The 20,828-nt window shown below is 36.4% G+C and overlaps 1 protein-coding gene across 1 annotated transcript in view; it reads left to right on the top strand.

Annotated features, from left to right (window-relative positions):
- The window catches only part of SRBD1 (S1 RNA binding domain 1), a gene marked incomplete at both ends in the record, with an annotated part of 233,384 nt that overhangs the window by 20,090 nt on the left and 192,466 nt on the right, over positions 1-20,828 (top strand). Inside the window, 4 exons of the mRNA XM_080711612.1 lie at positions 1,581-1,698; positions 3,024-3,162; positions 12,575-12,671; positions 15,617-15,752. Coding sequence (XP_080567738.1) covers positions 1,581-1,698; positions 3,024-3,162; positions 12,575-12,671; positions 15,617-15,752 — 490 coding nt within the window. The remainder of the gene's footprint in view (positions 1-1,580; positions 1,699-3,023; positions 3,163-12,574; positions 12,672-15,616; positions 15,753-20,828) is intronic.

Genomic DNA, 20,828 nt, shown 5'->3' with positions numbered 1-20,828 from the left:
AAAGACTGCAGATTCTTTCCTTTAGTTTCCTTTGGTATTTTTTTTTAAATATATAAGTTGGGTGTGGTGGTGCATGCTTGTAATCCCAGCATTCTGGAGGCAGAGACTGGAGGGTTGAGGTTCATGGACAGCCGCAGCTACTTAGCAAGGCCCTTCACAACTCATTGAGACACTGTTTCAAAAATTAAAAAAAAAAGACTAAAATATAGGGTTGGGGTGTAGCTCAGAGGGTAGGTAAAATGTAAAATGTTCCTGGGTTTCATCCCCAGTACTGGAAATATGTAAATACACGTAGATTTAACTATTTTCTTTTAATTGCTATTAATAATTTATATGATCATCTCTTTTGCCCATCATTTTTAGCATTACCAATATTAGTTAGAGGCTATAAATAGTAACAAAACAGTATGAAAAGCACTACATGTAACAATAGAATTGCATATTCACAGGGAAAAACCATTATAAAGTGGAGGAAACTGCTGTAGGCCTCCTTTCCCCTTCCCCCCTTTAAATTGATTCCCGTATTCAGTGTTTTATACATGGAATTCTGATTCTTTCTAGCAGAGAATGGTATTTAGAAACACTTAGTGGGTGCTAGGTATGCCCATCCTGAACAGTGATACTCCCATACCTCTGAGCATACCTAGTCTCCGTAACTTGGTTTCTGAGTGCCATTTCTGATTCCAGCCCTTGGGCAGGGAAAGAACAAGAATGAATCTTGTGGCAAAGAATAAAGAATGATGGGGACATGTAAAAGATACAACAGCTAGCTGAAAGGGGTTACTTCAAACCAAATCTGGACATATGAGCATTAAAGTAAATTACAGCAGTGGATTCTAACCACTAAATAAAAACGAAATCATGAGTCTATGGTGATAGGAATAAATCTGAATAAATTAAAAGCTTAATGAGAATTGGGATAATTATATAGTCTCAGAGTACCTCTCCACAAATTAACTATTAAGTGCAACGGGAATAGAGTAACTGTCCTGAAGAAACCAACAGATGTCACCTTAATCAAGTAATCAAAATCAGTAATGGAACAAATCAAATCACTTGCCACCTAATGGGATGTAGTGAAAAGAACAGTCACCTTTATGACATTCCAGTAAAGTGACACTACCTGAATTTAAGTGTAAGAAAAAATCAGAGAAACCCAGACTTCAGGACAGTCTACAGAATAACTGACCTATCACACTCCGATTAACTAAGGGCTTGAAAATTAAGGAGAACCTGAAATACTGTTTGGGCTTGAAGGATACTAGACCTTGGCGACTATGTGCAGCCTGTGATTCTGAAGTGAATCCACTACAGAGGACATTATGGACACAGTTGGTAAAGCTTGAATGAGATTTGAGGATTAGCTGATTATAATAATTTTGTAGAAGATTATCATTTATGGTAACTATACACTAAAGTATTTGGGGTGATGTTATTCTCATATGAATCAGTAGAAAATGGATTCAGTGGAAAATAGAATCTTTATACTTTACTTATAACTTTTCTGTAAATTTGAGATGGACTTAAAAAGAAAGTTTTGATGTACAGATCTTGTATATTATAAAAGTTTTTGTTTTTAGGGCGGTTGCAAAGAAGGTTCATAGTACAATCCAGAAAATTAAGAAGGAGGGAAAGATGTCTGACTGCTTGTTAAAAGCCTTGCTGAACTGCAAAACTTTTGAAGAACTAGAACATGTGGTAAGGAACTCTTTTCATCTTTTAATGTAATACCTGAATATATTATGATTTGGGTCTTTTTATAATTAGAGAAGACTGGGACATAAAAAGCTAAAAAAGAAGACTGAGGCATAAAAAGCTAAAGTAATCAGCCACCATTATTTAATTCATCAAAGTATTTATCCTATATTCAAAAAATGTTTATCAAGTGCTTGTTTGTATTAGATCCTTGAGTTGAATTCCCAGTTGAATGGGAAATAAGAGTAGATTATACAAATGTGAAGCTAAAGGGAGAAGCCTGAACCGTAGATGTAGGCAATGGGTGTCTTCAGCCTGTACTTGGTATAGTTTTTCCTCCAGTGATTTGTGTACTACAGCTTCCTGTTCAACTGTTGCTCAAAAATAATTGAAATATAATTTGTTTGTATTGAGTATGTACAGATTTTTTTTGTTATTCACTAAACAATACAGTATAACAACTCTTTGTTTAGTGTCTACATTGCTTTAGGTATTATAAGCAATCTAGAGATGACTTAAAGTGTACAGGAGGAGGCACAGGTTATATGTTAATTCTGCAACATTTTGTATGAGAAACCAAGCATACTCAGATCTTGATATCCAGAAGGGAAGGGAAGGCATTCCTGAAACCAGTCCTTCATTTATACTGTGGGAGGGCTGTACTGGAAGCTATGAGAATAGAAGAATTCAATCAAGGAGAGTTTGTGAATGAGCAGGACAGGATCTACCACTGGAGAATACCAGCTTTAGAAGTGTGGTTGAAGAAGGGAGAGCCTAAGGAGATAATGCAAAAATGGTCTGAGAAGTGTGAGTAGAATCTGGAAGTCATAGTACATCAAACAGTAGGGAAGAGAGTTTTAGAAGGAGGGTACTGATCAATAGTTATATGCAGCAGGGAGGTTTGGCAAGATAAGAACTGAAAAACTGTATATTTTGTAATTTGTATTTCAGCAAGGTGTGTGGGAAGAGAAGCCAGATGACAATGGGTTGATGAATGAATGTGGATTAAGAAGTAGGAGCATTATGAGTAGATGACTTTTAGAGAAGTTTGCTTGAGTTGAGAATAGGGTCTTGTAGTTCAGGCAGTAAGTTTTTAAGGTGAATAACACCAAACAAATAACTAAGCATGTGGAAAAGTGTGAATAATAAAGTGCACAACATACTCATACAGCATTAGCTAGTTAATATGAATTCATCTTTGAAAGAAGAAGAAAGGATTGAAAAAAATATTTTTAGCATTTTCAGTGTGTCCTCTAATTGTGCATTCTGGTTTTACCTTTCACTTTTAAAAACTGAAGCCTATATATTTTCTGCCTTTTTTTCCCTAGTCTGCTCCCTATAAAACTGGGAGCAAAGGCACCAAAGCCCAAAGGGCAAAACAGTTGGGATTAGAAGGAGCCGCCTGGACACTGCTTGAGAATCCAGGAGAGCTCAATCTGCTGTCTTACATCAGACCTGACGTTAAAGGTACCAGCTTTATGGAAGGAGATCCGCCTGCCTCCCTCCTTCCCTCCTGCCCTTCCTTCTCTTCCTTTCCTTTCTCTTCTCCATATTTCTCCCTCCCTCCCTTCCTTCTTTCCTTCCTTCCTTCCTTCCTTCCTGTCTTGTGTTAAAATGGTTTCATTAAGTAATGATTATATAAAAGAATATTATTAGCATGTAAAGAATAAGTGATTCTAATAAAACATCCTGACAGACCTACTGCTTAGCCAATTCAGCTTTCTTCTTTTGATGAAGTACCTGTTCTAGTCATTTGCCCATTTTTTTTTCTTATTAATTTGTAAGCATTATTTAGATATTCTCTGTTACTTGTATGTATTGCAAACCTTTTCTTTCAGTCTGTAAATTGTCTTCATTCTTTATGCTGTCTCCTGGTACATAGGCTGTAGTTTTATTATTAATTTATTAATTATTTAAGATAAGTGCTTTTTAATTTAAAGAAATCCCTATATTTCAACATTATAAGGATTCTCTCATATTGTCTTTTAAAATTATTATTCTATTTCTAAGAATTTAAAACTCATACCTTCTCTTCAAAAAGAATTTTAAGACTTCTAACATGAAGAAATGTTAGTTGAAGGTTCACTTTTTGTAGAATAAAGTATCTTTTTTGAAATTTACTTTCAAGTATATCTTTCTTTTCGTGTATGAGAGAGAATGAGAGGGAGAACATATTCTAAAGGAGAGATATTTCTAAGAGAGCTCCAAAGAAATGGACAGTTGATTCATGTCAAGATGCACTGGTTTTATTGTCAAAATGAACTTTAGTGTTCACTTTACTTTCCTGGTGAGAGTAATTTTTATTATAATATTTTGGGGGACTGAGTGGGATAGATTAATGCTCTCATGATTTCTACTCATTTTAAATTATTTTTTAATATTTTTGATATGTGCATGTATGTCTGCACAAGTCTTGTATCCGATTATGATGTACCAATTGGCTACAATGTACCAATAAAAAAATTTTAAAAAATTTACCAACAATGTATTTAAGACATGCTGTAAAAAAAATTGTATATATTACAGGGAGTGGTGGCACATGCTTATAATCCCTGCGTTTGGGAGGCTGAGAGAGGAGGATTGCACAGGTTCGAAGCCTGCCTCAGCTACTTAGTGAGGCTCTCAGCAACTTAATGAGACCCTGTTTCTAAATAAAATATAAGAAAAAGGTCTGGGAGTATAGCCTGGAGGTAGAAAGCCTCTGGGTTCCACCCCCAGTACCACCAAAAAAAAAAAAACAACATGTATAAATGTATATATTTAATTGAGTACTATAGTAAAACAATACTTGATAATCAAATGAATATATCTATCATCTTATATGATTATTTTTTGTGTGAACAGAGCAGCTAAAATCTAGTTTTTAGTAAATTCCCAGTATAAAATATATTTAACTATAATACTCATACAATATATTAAATCTCAAAGTTTACAGCCTACCTACTGCAAATAATTGTAGTTTTGACCTATATCCCCCATCCTGATTCTAGTTTCTTTTGGCCTTCAATTGATTATTTAGGCTGGGAGATGTAAATGTCTGTAGGGGGCAGTCTGTGATAACAGAATCCACACTATATGTTTAACTCTAGAGAATAGTAGCATACATAACCTATTTTTAATTTTAATAATCTAGCACATGTGAATTTGTGATTTAAAATTTGTGTCTAAAATAAAAATTTAGCTCATATATAAACACATATCTTAATATGCTTGGAAAAGGAATAGTAATGAAAAGCAAAAGCAAATTAGAATTATTTGAATTTAGAGATAAATTGAAATGAATAAAATTTAATTTTGTATAACTGTTTTTTTGTGTATGGTTCTGGGGATGGAACCCAGGGGATTTCTACCTCCAGGCTATACTCCCAGACGTATTTTTATATATTTTATTTGAAAACAGTATCGAACTCAATTGCTGAGAGCCTCACTAAGTAACTCAGGCTGGCTTTGAACCTGTGATCCTCCTGTCTTAGCCTCCCAAGTACTGGGATTACAAGTGTGCGCCACCACACCTGGCTGAATTTGTATAATTTTTAATGTATATTTACAGTTATATTTTTATTTTTAATTTATTTTTAATTAATTAATTAATTTTTTTTGCGGTCTGGGGCTGGAACCCAGTGGCATTCAACCTCTGAGCTATACCCCCAGCCCTATTTTTTATTCTTTAGTTTGAAACAGAGTCTCACTGAGTTGCAGAGGGCCTCTCTATGTAACTGAGGCTGGCTGCGAATTGTGATCCTCTGGTCTCAGCCTCCATAATGGTGGGATTACAAGCATGCGCCACCACACCCGGCTATAGTTGTGACACTTAATATTTCAATAGTAGCTGAGAGAAATAACTAAGCCTTAATGTTAAACACAGTGCTGTGTCAACCATAGTATTAGAGTGGAATGTTGGAATGTTAGATGCACAAAGATTTATTCCTTGTTTTCTCCTTATGGCTTCTTTTCCTTCTTCCCACCCACTTTGGAACAAAGGTCACCTTAGTTCTTAAACATAACTGAACTCCTACGGGGTAGGTTTTTGACAACCATGTCACTTGATTGTCATATGCAATCATTCCTGGGATACATAATGATGGATACCAGTTAATGATACTTCTGATAGTGTGGGTAGCTCAGAGCTCAGCATAATTACAGTAGTACTTGCAGACTACTTCCTGTTTGCTTTAATCTCTCTTTATTCCATCTTAATCACAAATGTAGAAAAATCATAATTCTAAATAAGCTAGGTAATGCTTTTTAAAGTTTGTTTGAAATGCTTTTTAAAGTTTGTTTGAAATGTCTTTTCTTCTTATTGTTTCCTTATTCTTTATGCTAGACACATACATATGATCACTCTCAAAGCTATTATTGCTTTCTCAAGAAGTATTTTCAACATTCCTCAACAAAATATTTAAGAAACCAGATATTTCAGTTTTTTTCCTTAGTGGAAGGCATTACTTGCTTGCCACAGACCAATAAGAATTGGTTTGAATAAAAAAGCTATCCTGTGCTACAGATGGACTATGTCTTAGAAACTCCAGAAAATCCCTACATTGTATACAAGGAGGAGTAGCTGATTGTGTGTGTGTGGGGGGGGTCACTAGGGGTTGACTCCAGAGGCATTCTAAGCTACACTCTTAGCCCCTTTTTGTCTTGCTAAATTGTTAAGACTGGTCTCAAACCTGCAATCCACCTGTTTCAGTTTCCCAAGTACTAGGATTACAGATATGAACCCAGTTGTGATTGTTCTTTAGTACATAAGAAGAGGTGGCTGAAGACCAGAAAAAATGAGAAGAAATATTGGCTTTTTAATTTTTTTTCTTTATTTTTAATTTTTGTTAATAAATTTTTATTGGTGCATTGTAGTCATACATCTTAATGGGATAAAAAACTTGTGGAGATATACATGCACACATCACCCAGTCAGCCCCTACCCAACCCTAACCCTTCCCTCCCTCTCCCTCCTTCCCATGCTTGGTTTCCTGATTAACTTTGATATATTTTTTTCTTCTATATATGGCCAAGTTATTTTTGACAAGGTTTCCAAGAACATTTGGTGAAGGAAATATTAATCTTTTCAGTAAATATTGTTAAAAATAATAACTACATGAAAAAGAATAAAATTGGGCCCTTACCTAACACCATATACAATTATTTACTCAAAACAGATAAAAGACCTAAATATAAATCTTAAGACTATAAACTTTTAGAAGAAAACATGAGTCATAAAACTTCATTTCATTGAAATTGGCAGTGATTTCTTGGATATGATTCCAAAGGCACAGACAACAAATGAATAAGCAAACTTCATAAAAATAGAAAAATATTGTACATCCAAAGACATTGTAAACGGAATAAAAAGTTACTGATAGAATGGGATAAAATATTTCCAAATGCTATATCTGAAGGTATATTAATATTCCAAATATAAATCCTAAAATTAGCAACAATAAAAGCAAACAATACAATTTAGAAATAAGTAAAAGACTAAAATAATGAATCTCCAAAGATATTTATATAACCAATAAACAAATGATTATCACTCATTATCATAATATAACTAATCATTAAGGAAATACAAATAAAACTATAGTAAAATACTAATTCACATTTGTTAGGATGGCTACTTAACATGAATTACCTTGCTCCGGCCCTTTACCTTGAGTTTATTACTTTCTTGTAAAAGTGTGTTTCTTGTAAGCAGCAGATGGATGGATTCTGTTTTTTAATCTATTTTGCCACTTTATGTCTTTTTATTGGGGAATTGAGGCCATTAACATTCAGTGTGATTATTGAGAGATAACTTTTAATTCCTAACATGTTAAGATTTTATTTCTTTGAAATACTGTTTATTCTTCTTTGCTTAGTTGTCTGCTGGATGGAAAATCTTGTTTCTCTGGTTCTGGTGTGTATTACCTATTTCTTCTTTGTAATTAATCTCTGAGTATTTTCTCTAGCACTGGTTTTGAAGACATAAATTCCTTCAGTTTCTGTTTGTCATGGAAGCTTCTTATTTCCCTATCTAATTTGATAGATAGTTTTGCTGGGTAGGAAATTTTTGGCTGGAAGTTGTTTTCTTTCAGAGTTTCAAATATGTTACTCCACACCCTTCTAGCTTTCATGACTTGGTTTGGAAAGTCTGGAGTGATTCTAATTGGTTTGCCTCTGAAAGTCACTTGGCCTTTTGTTTTTGTTGCCTTTAAGATTCTCTGCTTGGCTTCTACATTGGTCATTTTGACAATTATGTGGCGTAGGTACCCTTTTCTCTGATCCTGTCTAAAGGGAGTTCTGTAAGTTTCCTAGACCTGTGTATCGACCTCTTACTCTATGTTTGGAAAAATTTCTGCTATTATTTCTTTGTAGATATTATTGATCCCTTTGGTTTCACCTTCTTTTTCCTCCTTTATTCCAATTATTCTTAGGTTAGCTCTCTTAAAATGGGCCCATATTTCTTCAATATCAGATTCCTATTTTCTGATTTTTTTCCTATTTTATAACTTATGCATTCGTTTTTGGAGTAATCATCTTCTAGGAGTGAGATTCTAATCTCCATGTGGTCTAATCAGTTGTTTATAGTTTGAATTGATGCCTTTACTTCCATGATTGTATCTTTTTTTTCTTTTAGACTCTCTTTAAATTCTTTTGAAGGTCCTGTATTATTTCTACAGTTATATTCCTGATTTGATCTTCTCGAGATCTCTGAATTTCTGGTTGTGGGTGTTCATTGCTCTATTGTTGTTCCTCTTTCCAGTGATTTCAGAAGTTTGTGCCTTCTCTGGGTTCTATCCTGGTTCACCACGACTTCACTTAGGGTGCTCTGGATCTCGAGTTTGTGGTGATTTCAGCCACCACTACCCCTTTCCTGGGTTGTATCGTAAAGTCTCAGACCCAGGGAGTTAATCGAGGCTATGAGAGACCATGGGGGTGCCAAGCTGGGTGTTTTCCCACAGGGAGCTGCGACTAGAGTGTGGTATCTTTGCCACCACTACTCCTTCACTGGGTTGGACTGCAAAATCTCAGACCCAGAGAGATTATCAAAGCTGCGCATGTCCCTGGGGTGCAGTTCTGGGATTACTCCTGTAGGGGCTGCAATTTCACTTACAGTTATTGTGCGTGCTGATACGGAGTTGTCGTGGGCGTGGTGAACTCCCTGCTGCTGCTGGCAATATGGTGTCGCTGCCATGCTCTCAGCCTTGAGGCTGGCATATTTCTTTTCTGGTTTTAAGCTCTGTTCTGAGTCCCTGGAAGGCGTGATGAGCTTGACCACTGGGAATTTTAGACGTTCTTTGTGCTGAAAGAACTGCTGAATTACACCTGAATGACCAGCAGCTGCTCAGTTCAGCTCCATGTTTACCTTTCTTTTCTGGAGTCTGGTGCTGTGATTCAATGCTGCCTGATTTCTTTTCTGGTCTCTGGTTGTTCTTCTAGTCTTTTTCTCTGTCCCTTGTGTTTACATTTTTTATTTCTCTGCTGATAGTGTTTTCTGGCTATGAAAAATGCTGATTTTGTTGTAATAGAGTTCGAGTGTTAGCAGGACTCATAAACGCTGCTTTTCTCGGTTGCCATCTTCGGAAGTCCAGCTTTTCTATTTTTGTCCCACATGTGGGAGTTTGGAGATTCTGTAGCTAGAAAGATTTCATTATAAGTAAGGGATGTGCTGGGCTTGGTGGTGCATGCTTGTAATACCAGCAGGCAGAGACCAGAGGATCGTGGTTTATGGACAGCCTCAGCTACTTAGCGAGGCCCTTCACAACTCAGTGAGACTCTGTTTCAAAAAATAAAAAGACTAGCTGAGTGTTGTGGGAGGCAGAGTCAGGTGGATCGTGCAGCTTTGTCACCAGCCTTGCTGGCTTAAGAGACCTTGTTTTCAAATTAAAAAATATTAGAAAAAATAGGTGTCTGGGAGTGTAGCCTGGAGGTAGAAGGGTTTCCAGGAACCAGTAACACCAAAAAAAAAAAAAAAAAAAGAGAGAGAGAGAGAGAGACAGACAGACAGACAGAGAGACTAAAAAGAGAAAAGAGACTAAAGATAGGGCTGGGGATATAGCTCAGAAATACAATGCCCCTGGCTTCTATCCCCCGGTTCCATTCTCAGTAGTACTGCAAAAACAACAACAACAAAAAAACAACAAAAAAAGTAAGAGATGATTTTTCAGATACTGTGGACCTTGGCTATATTAATTCCAGAAGAATAATTTTCTTTGGAGAAGGAGCTTTTGCAAAATATACAAGATGTTTTATATTATTTTTTGTCTGGAGTTAGAGGGGTATGTAAATGAAAGAGTTTCCCAAATAACTGATAATTTATATTTCTGCTCTAGAGGTAGCTTGAGGTACCTCCCTCACTGTGGCTTTGAAAAAATCTAATGATTATTAGAATTATCTGAGATGTTCTGTGAAACAAAGCAATTCCATAATATGGAATCTTGTTATTTTTTTCATGGTGTTGAGGATTGTCTTGCATAAGCTAGACAAGGTTCCTACCATTGTGTTGCACTCTTAGCCTAGGAATGAACATTTTGGTACTGAGGATTGAACCTGGGGCATTCTACCTCTGATTTACACCCCCAGCCTGATTTTATTCTTTATTTTGAAACAGGGTCTCACTAAGTTGCGGAGGGCCTCACAGGTTGCTGAGACTGGCCTCAAACCTGTGATCTTCCTATCTCAGCCCCTCAATACTATGATTACAAGTGCTCACCACTACACCTGTCTTGGAATCGATTTTTTTTTTTTTTTGGTGTGTGTGTGTGTGTGTGTGTGTGTGTGTGTGTGTGTGTGTGTGGTACTGGGGTTCCTGGAAGCCCTTCTACCTCCGGGCTACACTCTCAGACCTATTTTTTTATATTTTTATTAGGAAACAGGGTCTCTTAAGCCAGCGCGGCTGGCTTCGAACCTGTGCGATCCTCCTGTCTCTGCCTCCCAAGCACGGGGATTACAAGCGTGTGCCACCACGCCCGGCGGAATCTATATTTTTAACAAATACCTAGAATGATTTTCATCTTCAGGTCCTCAGACTGTATTTTACAAAGCATTGCTTTAGCTCTCTAGTGTAATTTTAATGAACAAAAGTTCATTAATTATATAAGACCCTCTAATTGTATTCCCCCCATATGGTAGGTACTTTTCAAAATCCTTCATTACAGCAATGTCTTCAGTTTCTTCTTCATTTCTGTGCTTCCAGTAATGTTTTCATTGTTGGTTCCATCTTTACTACTGACATCGCCCTGATATTCTCAATAATCTTTGAGTAATGACCCCTGGGATGCTTTGGGTATCCGTGAATTAGTGCATGTTTAATGGTTTTCTTGGATGAAAGTTGGCCTAGGGAGGTAGCTAACATAGGAGCAAACATTTGAGTGTTTACAGTGTGCCAGAGCTGTTCTAAGTCCTTTACATATATGATCTTCTGCCTCATAAAGGTAATTTGTAACAGAAAGTCCCCTCATAGAGAAATTCTTTTCAAATATAAGTGGAATTTTTACTAATTTCAATTGTCAGATTCCTCTCCTTACATTTCTTTGTAATAAACACAGTTGCTTCAGTAGTTGCCATTGACTACTATAACTACTTTAGATTTTATAATACAGTAACAAAAGAAGGCATTTTGTCTTTATTAATTATGACATAATAAATTTGTTCTCTTTGGCTTTTGTATCTCTTACTCATTAAAACTATACTCAAAGAAAATCATACATGATATTCTGTGCTTTTATAATTGAAGCCATAATGTAAAACAGCAACCAAAAAAAGCTTCCATATAAATAGAAAAATAAAGGCAAAGAAATGAAGGAAAGCAGTGCAAAAGATCTCTGTCAATATATAAGTTGCTATCACAGGGGCCATGATGTGTAAGACTACTGTTGTAAGCTTGCAGAGAACTTAATGCCTCATTGGTAATTAAGCAGTTTAATTTTGAAGATGAACACCTGTACAATAGCTTTGGTTTTGTGTGTATAAGATTTGAGAAATTCAACTGGGTTGGGGAAAATGTCTCATAATCCAAAATATGAATATTAAAAAAGCTGTTTAAAAGGGAGAATTTTTGTAGCAAGTGAAATTGTGTACCTTGGGATATGAATCCAGTGTGTGTGGTACTGGGGATTGAACCCAAGGGCATTCTCTAAACTATACTTCCAGCTCTATTTCATTTTTTAATTTTGAAGCAGGGTCTCACTAAGTTGTAGATAGTCTAAGCTGCTGAGCCTGGCTGCGAACCCATACTCTTCTACTTAGCCTCCTAAGTATTGGGATTACAAGCATGTACTCCCATGCTTGGCTTAACATTTATTTTTTTATAATCACTTTATGAAAGAGATACTATATTCAATTTTTATAGGAATTTGATTTTTTTTTCTCTCTCTCTCTCTCTTTTTTTTTTTTTTTGCGGGTGTGGGGATGGAACCCAGGGGCATTTGACCTCCGAGTTACACCCCCTGTCCTATTTTTTATCCTTATTTTGAAACCGGGTCTCACTGAGTTGCAGAGGGCCTCATTAAGTACCTGAGGCTGACTGCGAACTACGATCCTCCGGTCTCAGCCTCCCGAATGCTGGGATTACAAGTGTGCGCCACCATGCCCGGCCAGGAATTTGAGGTGAGGAAGTCAAGTAACTTTTTCAGGGTCCCATTGATCAGTTAAATATTTTAATTAGGAACAGACAAAGCAGCTACCCCAAAGCTGCATTTTTACCAACTGGCACTATATTATGTAAAGGGCCTGCATTATTGCTTTTGGAGATTTGTTTTTATTATATGTGGAAGTTAGTTATTATATCTTTGTCTTAAGTTTGTTAATTTAAATTTATTTTGATTGGAATTTAATGTCATTTAATTATAGGCTTAAAAACAAATCTTTATTTTTTGTTTTCTCTCTTATCCTTTCCCTAAAGGTCTTTCAGCACTCCAGGATATTGAAACAGGAGTACAGCATATTTTAGCAGACATGATTGCTAAAGACAAAGACACACTTGATTTCATTCGGAAATTGTGAGTAACTCTACCATAAGAGTTTTCTGTTTTGTGGACTCATGCTGTTAAGGGTCATATGGTTAGTGCTAACACCAGTGTTTATTAAAGACTTTGTTTTTAAAGTGGGCATGCTGGTGCACACTTGTAATCCCAGTACCAGGGAGGCTGAGACCGGAGGTTTCAGGTTCGTGGACAGCCTCAGCATTTTTTTTTTCTTTCTTTTTCTTTTCTTTTTTTTTTTTTTGTGGTACTGGGGTTCCTGGAAATCCTTCTACCTCTGGGCTACACTCCCAGACCTATTTTATATTTTTATTTGGAAACAGGGTCTCTTAAGCCAGTGTGGCTGGCTTCAAACCTGCACGGTCCTCCTGTCTCTTTTTCCCAAGTGCGGGGATTACAAGCGTGCGACACCATGCCCCGCAGCCTCAGCAATTTAAAGAAGTTGTCTGCAACTTAGTGAGAGAGACCCTGTTTCAAAATAAAGAATAAAAAATAGGGCAGTGGGTGTAGCTCAGAGGTAGAATGCCACTGGGTTCAATTCCCAGTACAAAAACCCAAAAAACAAAAACTTTGTTTTTGTACCTTTCTCTTTGGGAAACATATCTCTTGTTCAAACAATAGAACTCTAATATATAAAATAGATAAAAGAAGCTGGGCGTGGTGGTGCACGCTTGTAATCCCCGCGCTTGGGAGGCGGAGACAGGAGGATCGCGCGGGTTCGAAGCCAGTCCCACTGGCTTAAGAAACCCTGTTTCCAAAAATAAAAAAATATAAAAAAGGTCTGGGAGTGTAGCCTGAAGGTAGAAGGGCCTCCAGGAACCCCAGTGCCACCAAAAAAAAAAAAAAAAAAAAAACCAAAAAAAAAACCAAAGATAAAAGAAAAATAGTTTTACTTGAACTCTGGGCAGGGAGTCTGGAACTGATTACTCATCCTCCTTATACTGAGCCACCCTGATGGAGGGCTCTGATGAACACAATTTAAATACCACTGCACTACATAATGTGTACTAGAGACAGAGTAACTCTTTTTTTTTTTTTATTTTTTTTTATTGTACTGGGGATTAAACCCAGAGCCTTGAGAATGCTAGGCAGGCTCACCCACCAAGCTATACCTTCAATCCAACATTGCTTTGTAAACATGTTGGTTGTGATATGTGTGCTTAATTTTATAATGTTTCATTTGTGGTGTTTGCCTGTGGTTGGATTTTCTTGAGAATGTGTGGTATCAGGTATGGATAAAAGTGCTGACCTCAAAGTGAGTTTTAGCTGTTGAGAAAAGCAACATATCCATTGCATCACAGTCTAAATCGATGACATTGAAGTTCTTTGCTGGACCTACTTGGGTTCGTTAATTTAATGCCTTATTAAAAAAGACATTAATTTAAAACTATTTTTGTGTACTTTGTTCTTTCTTTTTTGCTATGTATTAGTAGAGAAGACAGGTTTTTGCCAGAAATCTGCTCTTTCTCTCTCCATATCTCTAGCTATGACTAGAGAGTAAAGGAAAGGTAATGAACCAGTTGATTGCTGTTTCTCATAGGGGTTTTTGTTAATGCAAGGGAGAGAACTTTTCTGTATTTTCAGTGGCCCCAGCAGCAGTGAGTTGAAGGAGGAAAATTGCTCAAGTTGAAAAATGTGTTCCTAAAAGTAATTATGCTGTTGGAATTTAGCTCCATTTTATAAATTATTATTGGAAGCTGTCCTAGTACATCCTTTTGTTTCCCTTTGTGGCTTTTTATTTGCATAGCAAGTTTATTTTTTAAAAGATACAGACAATAAGCAAAGTAAACATTTCAACAGATCATCTGTCCTAGAATCATTTGATTAAGAGCCAGTTTCTAAATATTTCTTCTGTTGTATTTAACTATTGTTTTCTTTATGTTGGCTTACTTTATCAAGGATTTCTTTTAAACCTTGTTCTGATACCTTCCCACTTAGTTGACCATCTCTTGCCATCTGGATAAGATAATTCTCTACTGCTTTATTTTATTTTCCAGCTTTACAAATGTGGTTACTTAACCTGGCCTGGACTGACTGATCCAGAACTTGGATCAGCCACGATACTGTTTCTTATTTCTTGATTCTCTGTGCTTGGCTTCCTGTCGGGCTGCGTCTCCAGGATGCTGGTGGTTGGCCACCTCCGCTGGCCTGTTTTCTTAGTGCCTCCAGCTCCTGGTCCGCCCTGGTGTGGCTGGCCTTGGGCCACCCAAAGGGCCCTTTTTTTTTTTTTTTTTTTTGCAGTACTGGGGATGGAACCCAGGGGCATTCTACCTCTGAGCTACACCCCCAGCCCTATTTTATTTATTTATTTTTTGTTTTGCGGTACGAGGGATGGAACCCAGGGGCATTCTACCTCTGAGCTACACCCCCAGCCCTACTTTTTATTCTTTATTTTGAAACAGGGTCTCACTGAGTTGTAAAGAGCCTCACTGAGTTGTTGAGGCTTTCCACAAAATGTGATCCTCCTGTCTCAGCCTCCCAAATGCTAGGATTACAAGCATGTGCCTCCACGCCCGGCTTTTTTTGCTTTTAATTGAGAGTGACTTTCTAATTCAGTGGTTAGAGATAAATGATATTTAGACTAAAGTTATTGCTCTGTCATGGTATCTGAATTCATTTAGGCATTTTGGGGGATTGTATTGATATGTAAACAAATCTATAGAATATATGCTAGTGTGATAGGCAGAGTCTTCTTTTATATTTTTATTTATGCATAATAGCCTCACTTCATAGTGTATAGTGACATAGTGGTAGTGACATAGATGTATACAGTCCTTGATGAGCTGGGGGAAAGCCCACCAAAGTCCTTTTGATGGGTTAATGCCTTTTCTATATTTTCACATAATTAAACAAATTTTACTTGATAATGACTTAACTTTTTCTATCCTTATACCCATGTTATTTTTTAACTAAAGTAAATATTAATAACTACATGTTTTTTGAACATTTGTCTATCTGAACAGGTGTCAAAATAGATACATTTGTATCCAGTCATCTCTTGCAAAAGTGTCCTCAAAAAAAGTAAATGAAAAAGACATTGATAAATTTCAGCTCTACCAGAACTTTTCATGCAACATAAGAAACATCCAGCATCATCAGGTGAGTGAGGAACTGCATATGTGTGCTGGTGCTGGTAGTCATGATAGTGCTTGGATTTGCCTGCTGCTTTACTTATTAAGGACTTAAGCAGTCTTATGTCAACTTGTTTCTTTCTTCATATAAAATTCTTATATATTGTCATATTTTCATAATTTCACAAATGGGGAACTGAAGATCTAGAGAACCCTTGTTCATGATGAGTCACTTTTCTCTTACTGTGTTCAAGCTTCTGTCTTTGTCTTTAAAAGTTTGTTTATAACTAGTAGAGTCTCTGAGTTTATCCTGCTTGGAGTCTGTTGTGATTTTAGAAGTGTAAATTAATGGTTTCCATTAAAACTGAGAAGCTCCTGGTCATTATTTCTTCTAAAACTCTTTCTGTTTCTTTCTCTCTTCTTCTGGGACTACCATTTGGTAGTCTCCCACACATGTTTTGGGCTCTTATTTATTTTTTATCCTGTTTTCTCCTACTGTATAATCTTGATTGACTTATCCTTCAGTTTTGGTAAGTTGTTCTGTGCTTGTTTGAATTAGTTGAACCCGACTAATTAATTTTTTTGTTTCAATCATGTAGTTTTAGCACCACTATTTCTCTTTGTGGTTCCTTTTTATAATGCCTATTATTTTTCTGTGTTGTTGAGATATTTCCTGGCTTCCGTTAGGTCTCTGTCCATTATTTTCTTTAAGTCTTAACATACTTAGGAGAGTTGATTTAAAATCTTATTTTAGTAAGGCTAATGGCTATGCTTTCTCAGGGAGAGCTTCAATTGGTTTCTTTTCTTTTTCTCCTATGAATGGATCATACTCTTGTTCCTTTGCATACCCTGTCTAGTAAAAACCAGTAACTTGAATATTATAATTTGACAACTCTGGAAAATGTATTTATTTTGAATAAAGTGAAATCCCTTCTCTGGTGGTGTTGCTGCTTGGTCTGGGTTATTATTTGTTTTAGTGATTTTACTAAATATTTCTTTAGAATCTTTATTCTTTTTTTTTTTTTTTTTTTTTTGGTGGTACTGGGGTTCCTGGAAACCCTTCTACCTCTGGGCTATACTCCCAGACCTATTTTTTTATATTAGTGGCATAATATTTAATTATTTTTTAAATTTTTATTGGTGCATTATATTCATACATCATACTGGGGTAAAAAACTTGTGTGGACATACACATCACTGATTTAACCCCCACCCAATTCCCAGACCCTTCCTTCCCCATCCCTCCTTCCCTTGCTTGGCTTAGTGGTTGACTTCGATATGTTTAAGTACATTGTGTGTTTTAGAGAATTTCCTTCTTCCACCCTTCCATCCCCTCATTTAGGGTGTTTTGTTTGCTCCTCTATAGGATTTCCTTTTTCATCTAGAGTTCCTGCTATGACACATTTCTCCTTAGCTTTCACATATTACAAAAAGCATCTGATTTCTTATTTTTTGTGACTGACTAATCTCACTTAGCATAATGCCCTCCAGTTCCATCCATTTCCCTGAAAATGATGTAATTGAGTTTTTTTTTAATGGCTGAGTAAAATTCCATTGTGTACATACATATCCCACAGTTTTGTAATCCATTCATCTGTTGATGGACATCTTGGGTGGTTCCATAGTTTGGCTATGGTAAATTGGGCAGCTATGAACATAGATATACATGCATTAGTTTGGTAGGTTGGTTTTCTTTCTTTTTGGGTAGATACCCAGAAGTGGTATTGCTGGATCAAATGGTAGATTTGTTCCCATTCTTCTGAGGATTCTCCATACTGTTTTCCAAAGTGGTTGCACTAATTTGCAATTCCATCCAACAGTGTTTTAGAGTTCCCACTTCTCTATATCCTCGCCAGCATCTGATGTTGTTTGTGTTTTGAATGATTGCCATTCTATTTGGAGTTAGGTGAAATCTCAGGGTAGTTTTGATTTGCATCTCTCTGATTGCCAATGATATTGAGCATTTTTTATGCATTTATTGGTCATTTGAATTTCTTCTTTTGTGAAGTGTCTATTTAGTTCTCTTGCCCATTTTTTTATTGGATGATATTTTTTAGTGTTGAGTTTCTTGAGTTCTCTGTATATTCTAGATATTAGTCCTCTATCGGAGGTGTAGGTGGCAAAAATCTCCCATTCTGTTGGCTCTTGCTGAACAGAAGCTCTTCAGTTTCATGCAATCCCACGTATTGATTCTCTTTTTAATTTGTTAAGCCTTTGGGGTCTTGTTGAGAAAGTGTTTGTCTGTGCCTGTGTGTTGTAGTATTGGACCTATGCCCTCTTCAAGGAACTTCAAGGTCTCTGGTTTAATTTCCAAGTCTTTGATCCATCTTGAATGGACTCTTGTGCAGGGTGAAAAAGTGGGATTAATTTCTAATTTTCTCCATATGGTTAACCAGTTTTGCCAACACCATTTGTTGAATAGACTATCTTTTTTCCAGTGTATATTTTTGTCCCCTTTGTCAAAAATCAGTTGGCTGAAAGTGTGTGAGCTTTCTTCTGGGTCTTCTATTCTGCTCCATTGGTCTATGTATTTGTTTTTGTGCCAGTACCATGCTGTTTTTATTACAAGGGCTTTATAGTATAGTTAAAAATCAGGTATTGTGATGTCTCCTGCATGGTTTTTGTTGTTGAGAACTACCTTGGCTATTCTGGGCTTTTTGTTATTCCAAATAAATTTAAGGACTCATTTTTCTATGTGAGGAAAGATCTTGGTAGTTTAATGGGCAATGCGTTGAATCTGTAGATCACTGTTGGAAGGATGGCCATTTTAATTATATTTATTCTGCCAATCCATGAACATGGAAAATCTATCTTCTAAGATCTTCGATTTCTTTTTCCAATGTTTTATAATTTTTTTTGTAGAGATCTTTTACCTCCTTGGTCAAGTTTATTCCTAAGCATTTTATTTTTTTGTGAGAGATCCTGAGTGGAAGTGTTTTCTGAATTTCTTTATTAGTGGATTTATGGTTGGTGTACAGGAAAGCTTCTGATTTTTGAGATTGATTTTGTATCCAGATACTCTGCTGAATTTGTTGATCAGTTCTATACACCGTTTGGTTGAGTTTGTTGGGTTTTCTAAATATAGAATCATGTTATCTGCAAATAGTGAAAGTTTGAGTTCTTCTTTTGCTATTTATACTCCTTTGATTTCCTTTTCTTGCCTTATTGCTCTGGCTAGAGTCTCTAGTACTATATTGAAGAGAAGTGGTGATAGTGGACATCCTTGTCTTGTTCCAGTTTTTAGGGGGAATTCTTGAAGTTTTTCCCCATTTAATATAATGTTGGCGGAGGGATTATTGTAGATTGCCTTTATGATGTTGAGATATATTCATCCTATTCCAATTCTCTGCAGTGTTTTTATTATAAATGGATGTTGGATTTTATCAAATGATTTTTCATCATCTAGTGGAATGATTGTGTCATTTTTGTCTTTGATTCTGTTTATATGATGAATTACATGGATTGATTTTTGTATTTTGAACCAGCCTTACATCCCTGGGATGAACCCTACCTGGTCATGTTGTATGATTTTCTTGATGTGGTTTTGAATGTGTGTTGCTAGTATTTTGTTTAATAATTGTTTTGCATCCAAGTTCATCAGAGATACAGGCCTGTAGTTTTACTTCCTTGAACTGTCTTTATTCGGTTTGGATATTAGTGTGATGTTGGCTTCATAGTACGTATTTGTGAGAGTTTCCCCTTTTTCTTTTTTTTTTTTTGTAATTTAAAAAAAATTTTTTATTGGTGCATTATATTCATACAACTTATTGGGGTAAAAAACTTGTGTGTACAAACATGTACTCATCGCTGATTTAACCCCTACCCAATTCCCACCCCATTCCCTTTCCGTCCCTCCCTCCCTTGCTTGGCTTAGTGATTGACTTCGATATGTTTAAGTACATTGTGAGCTTTAGAGATTTTCCTCTTCCCACCTCCTTTCTCCTCCTTTAGGTTGTCTTGTTTGCTCTTCTTTTCTCCCTAACTCTCACATATTAGGGAAAGCATCTGATTTCTTATTTTTTGTGCCTGACTAATCTCACTTAGCATAATGTCCTCCAGTTCCATCCATTTCCCTGAAAATGATGTAATTGAGTTTTTTTTTGATGGCTGAGTAAAATTCCATTGTGTACATATCCCACAGTTTTGTAATCCATTCATCTGTTGATGGACATCTTGGCTGGTTCCATAGTTTGGCTATGGTGAATTGTGCAGCTATGAACATAGATATACATGCATTAGTTTGGTAGTTTGGTTTCTTTTCTTTTGGGTAGATACGAAGAAGTTGCATTGCTGGATCAAATGGTAGATTTGTTCCCATTCTTCTGAGGATTCTCCATACTGTTTTCCAAAGTGGTTGCACTAATTTGCAATCCCACCAACAATGTCTTAGAGTTCCCACTTCTCCACATCCTCGCCAGCATCTGTTGTTGTTTGTGTTTTGAATGATTGCCATTCTATTTGGAGTTAGGTGAAATCTCAGGGTAGTTTTGATTTGCATCTCTCTGATTGCCAGTGATGTTGAGCGTTTTTTCATGCATTTATTGGCCATTTGAATTTCTTCTTTTGTGAAGTGTCTATTTAGTTCATTTGCCCATTTTGTTATTGGATGCTTTGTTTTCTTAGTGTTGAGTTTCTTGAGTTCTCTGTATATTCTAGATATTAGTCCTCTATCAGTGGTGTAGGTGGCAAAAATCTTCTCCCATTCTGTTGGCTCTCGATTGAGATTCTTTTTAGTTTTCTTTGCTGAACAGAAACTCTTCAGTTTCATGCAATCCCATGTATTGATTCTCCTTTTAATTTGTTGTGCCTTTGGGGTCTTGTTGAGGAAATGTTTGTCTGAGCCTATGTGTTGTAGTGTTGGACCTATGCCCTCTTCAAGTAGCTTCAAAGTCTCTGGTTTAATTTCCAAGTCTTTGATCCATCGTGAGTTGACTTTTGTACAGGGTGAAAAAGTGGGATTAACATCCAATTTTCTGCATATGGCTAACCAGTTTTGCCAACACTATTTGTTGAAGAGGCTATCTTTTTTCCAGTGTATGTTTTTGTCCCCTTTGTCAAAAATCAATTGGCTGAAAGTGTGTGGACTTGTGTCTGGGTCTTCTAT

Source organism: Muscardinus avellanarius (genome assembly GCF_963383645.1).
Source record: "Muscardinus avellanarius genome assembly, chromosome: 15".
Classification (NCBI taxonomy): Eukaryota; Metazoa; Chordata; class Mammalia; order Rodentia; family Gliridae; genus Muscardinus; species Muscardinus avellanarius.
Note: the sequence above shows the minus strand (reverse complement) of the source record. Positions and strands in the feature narration are given on the sequence as shown.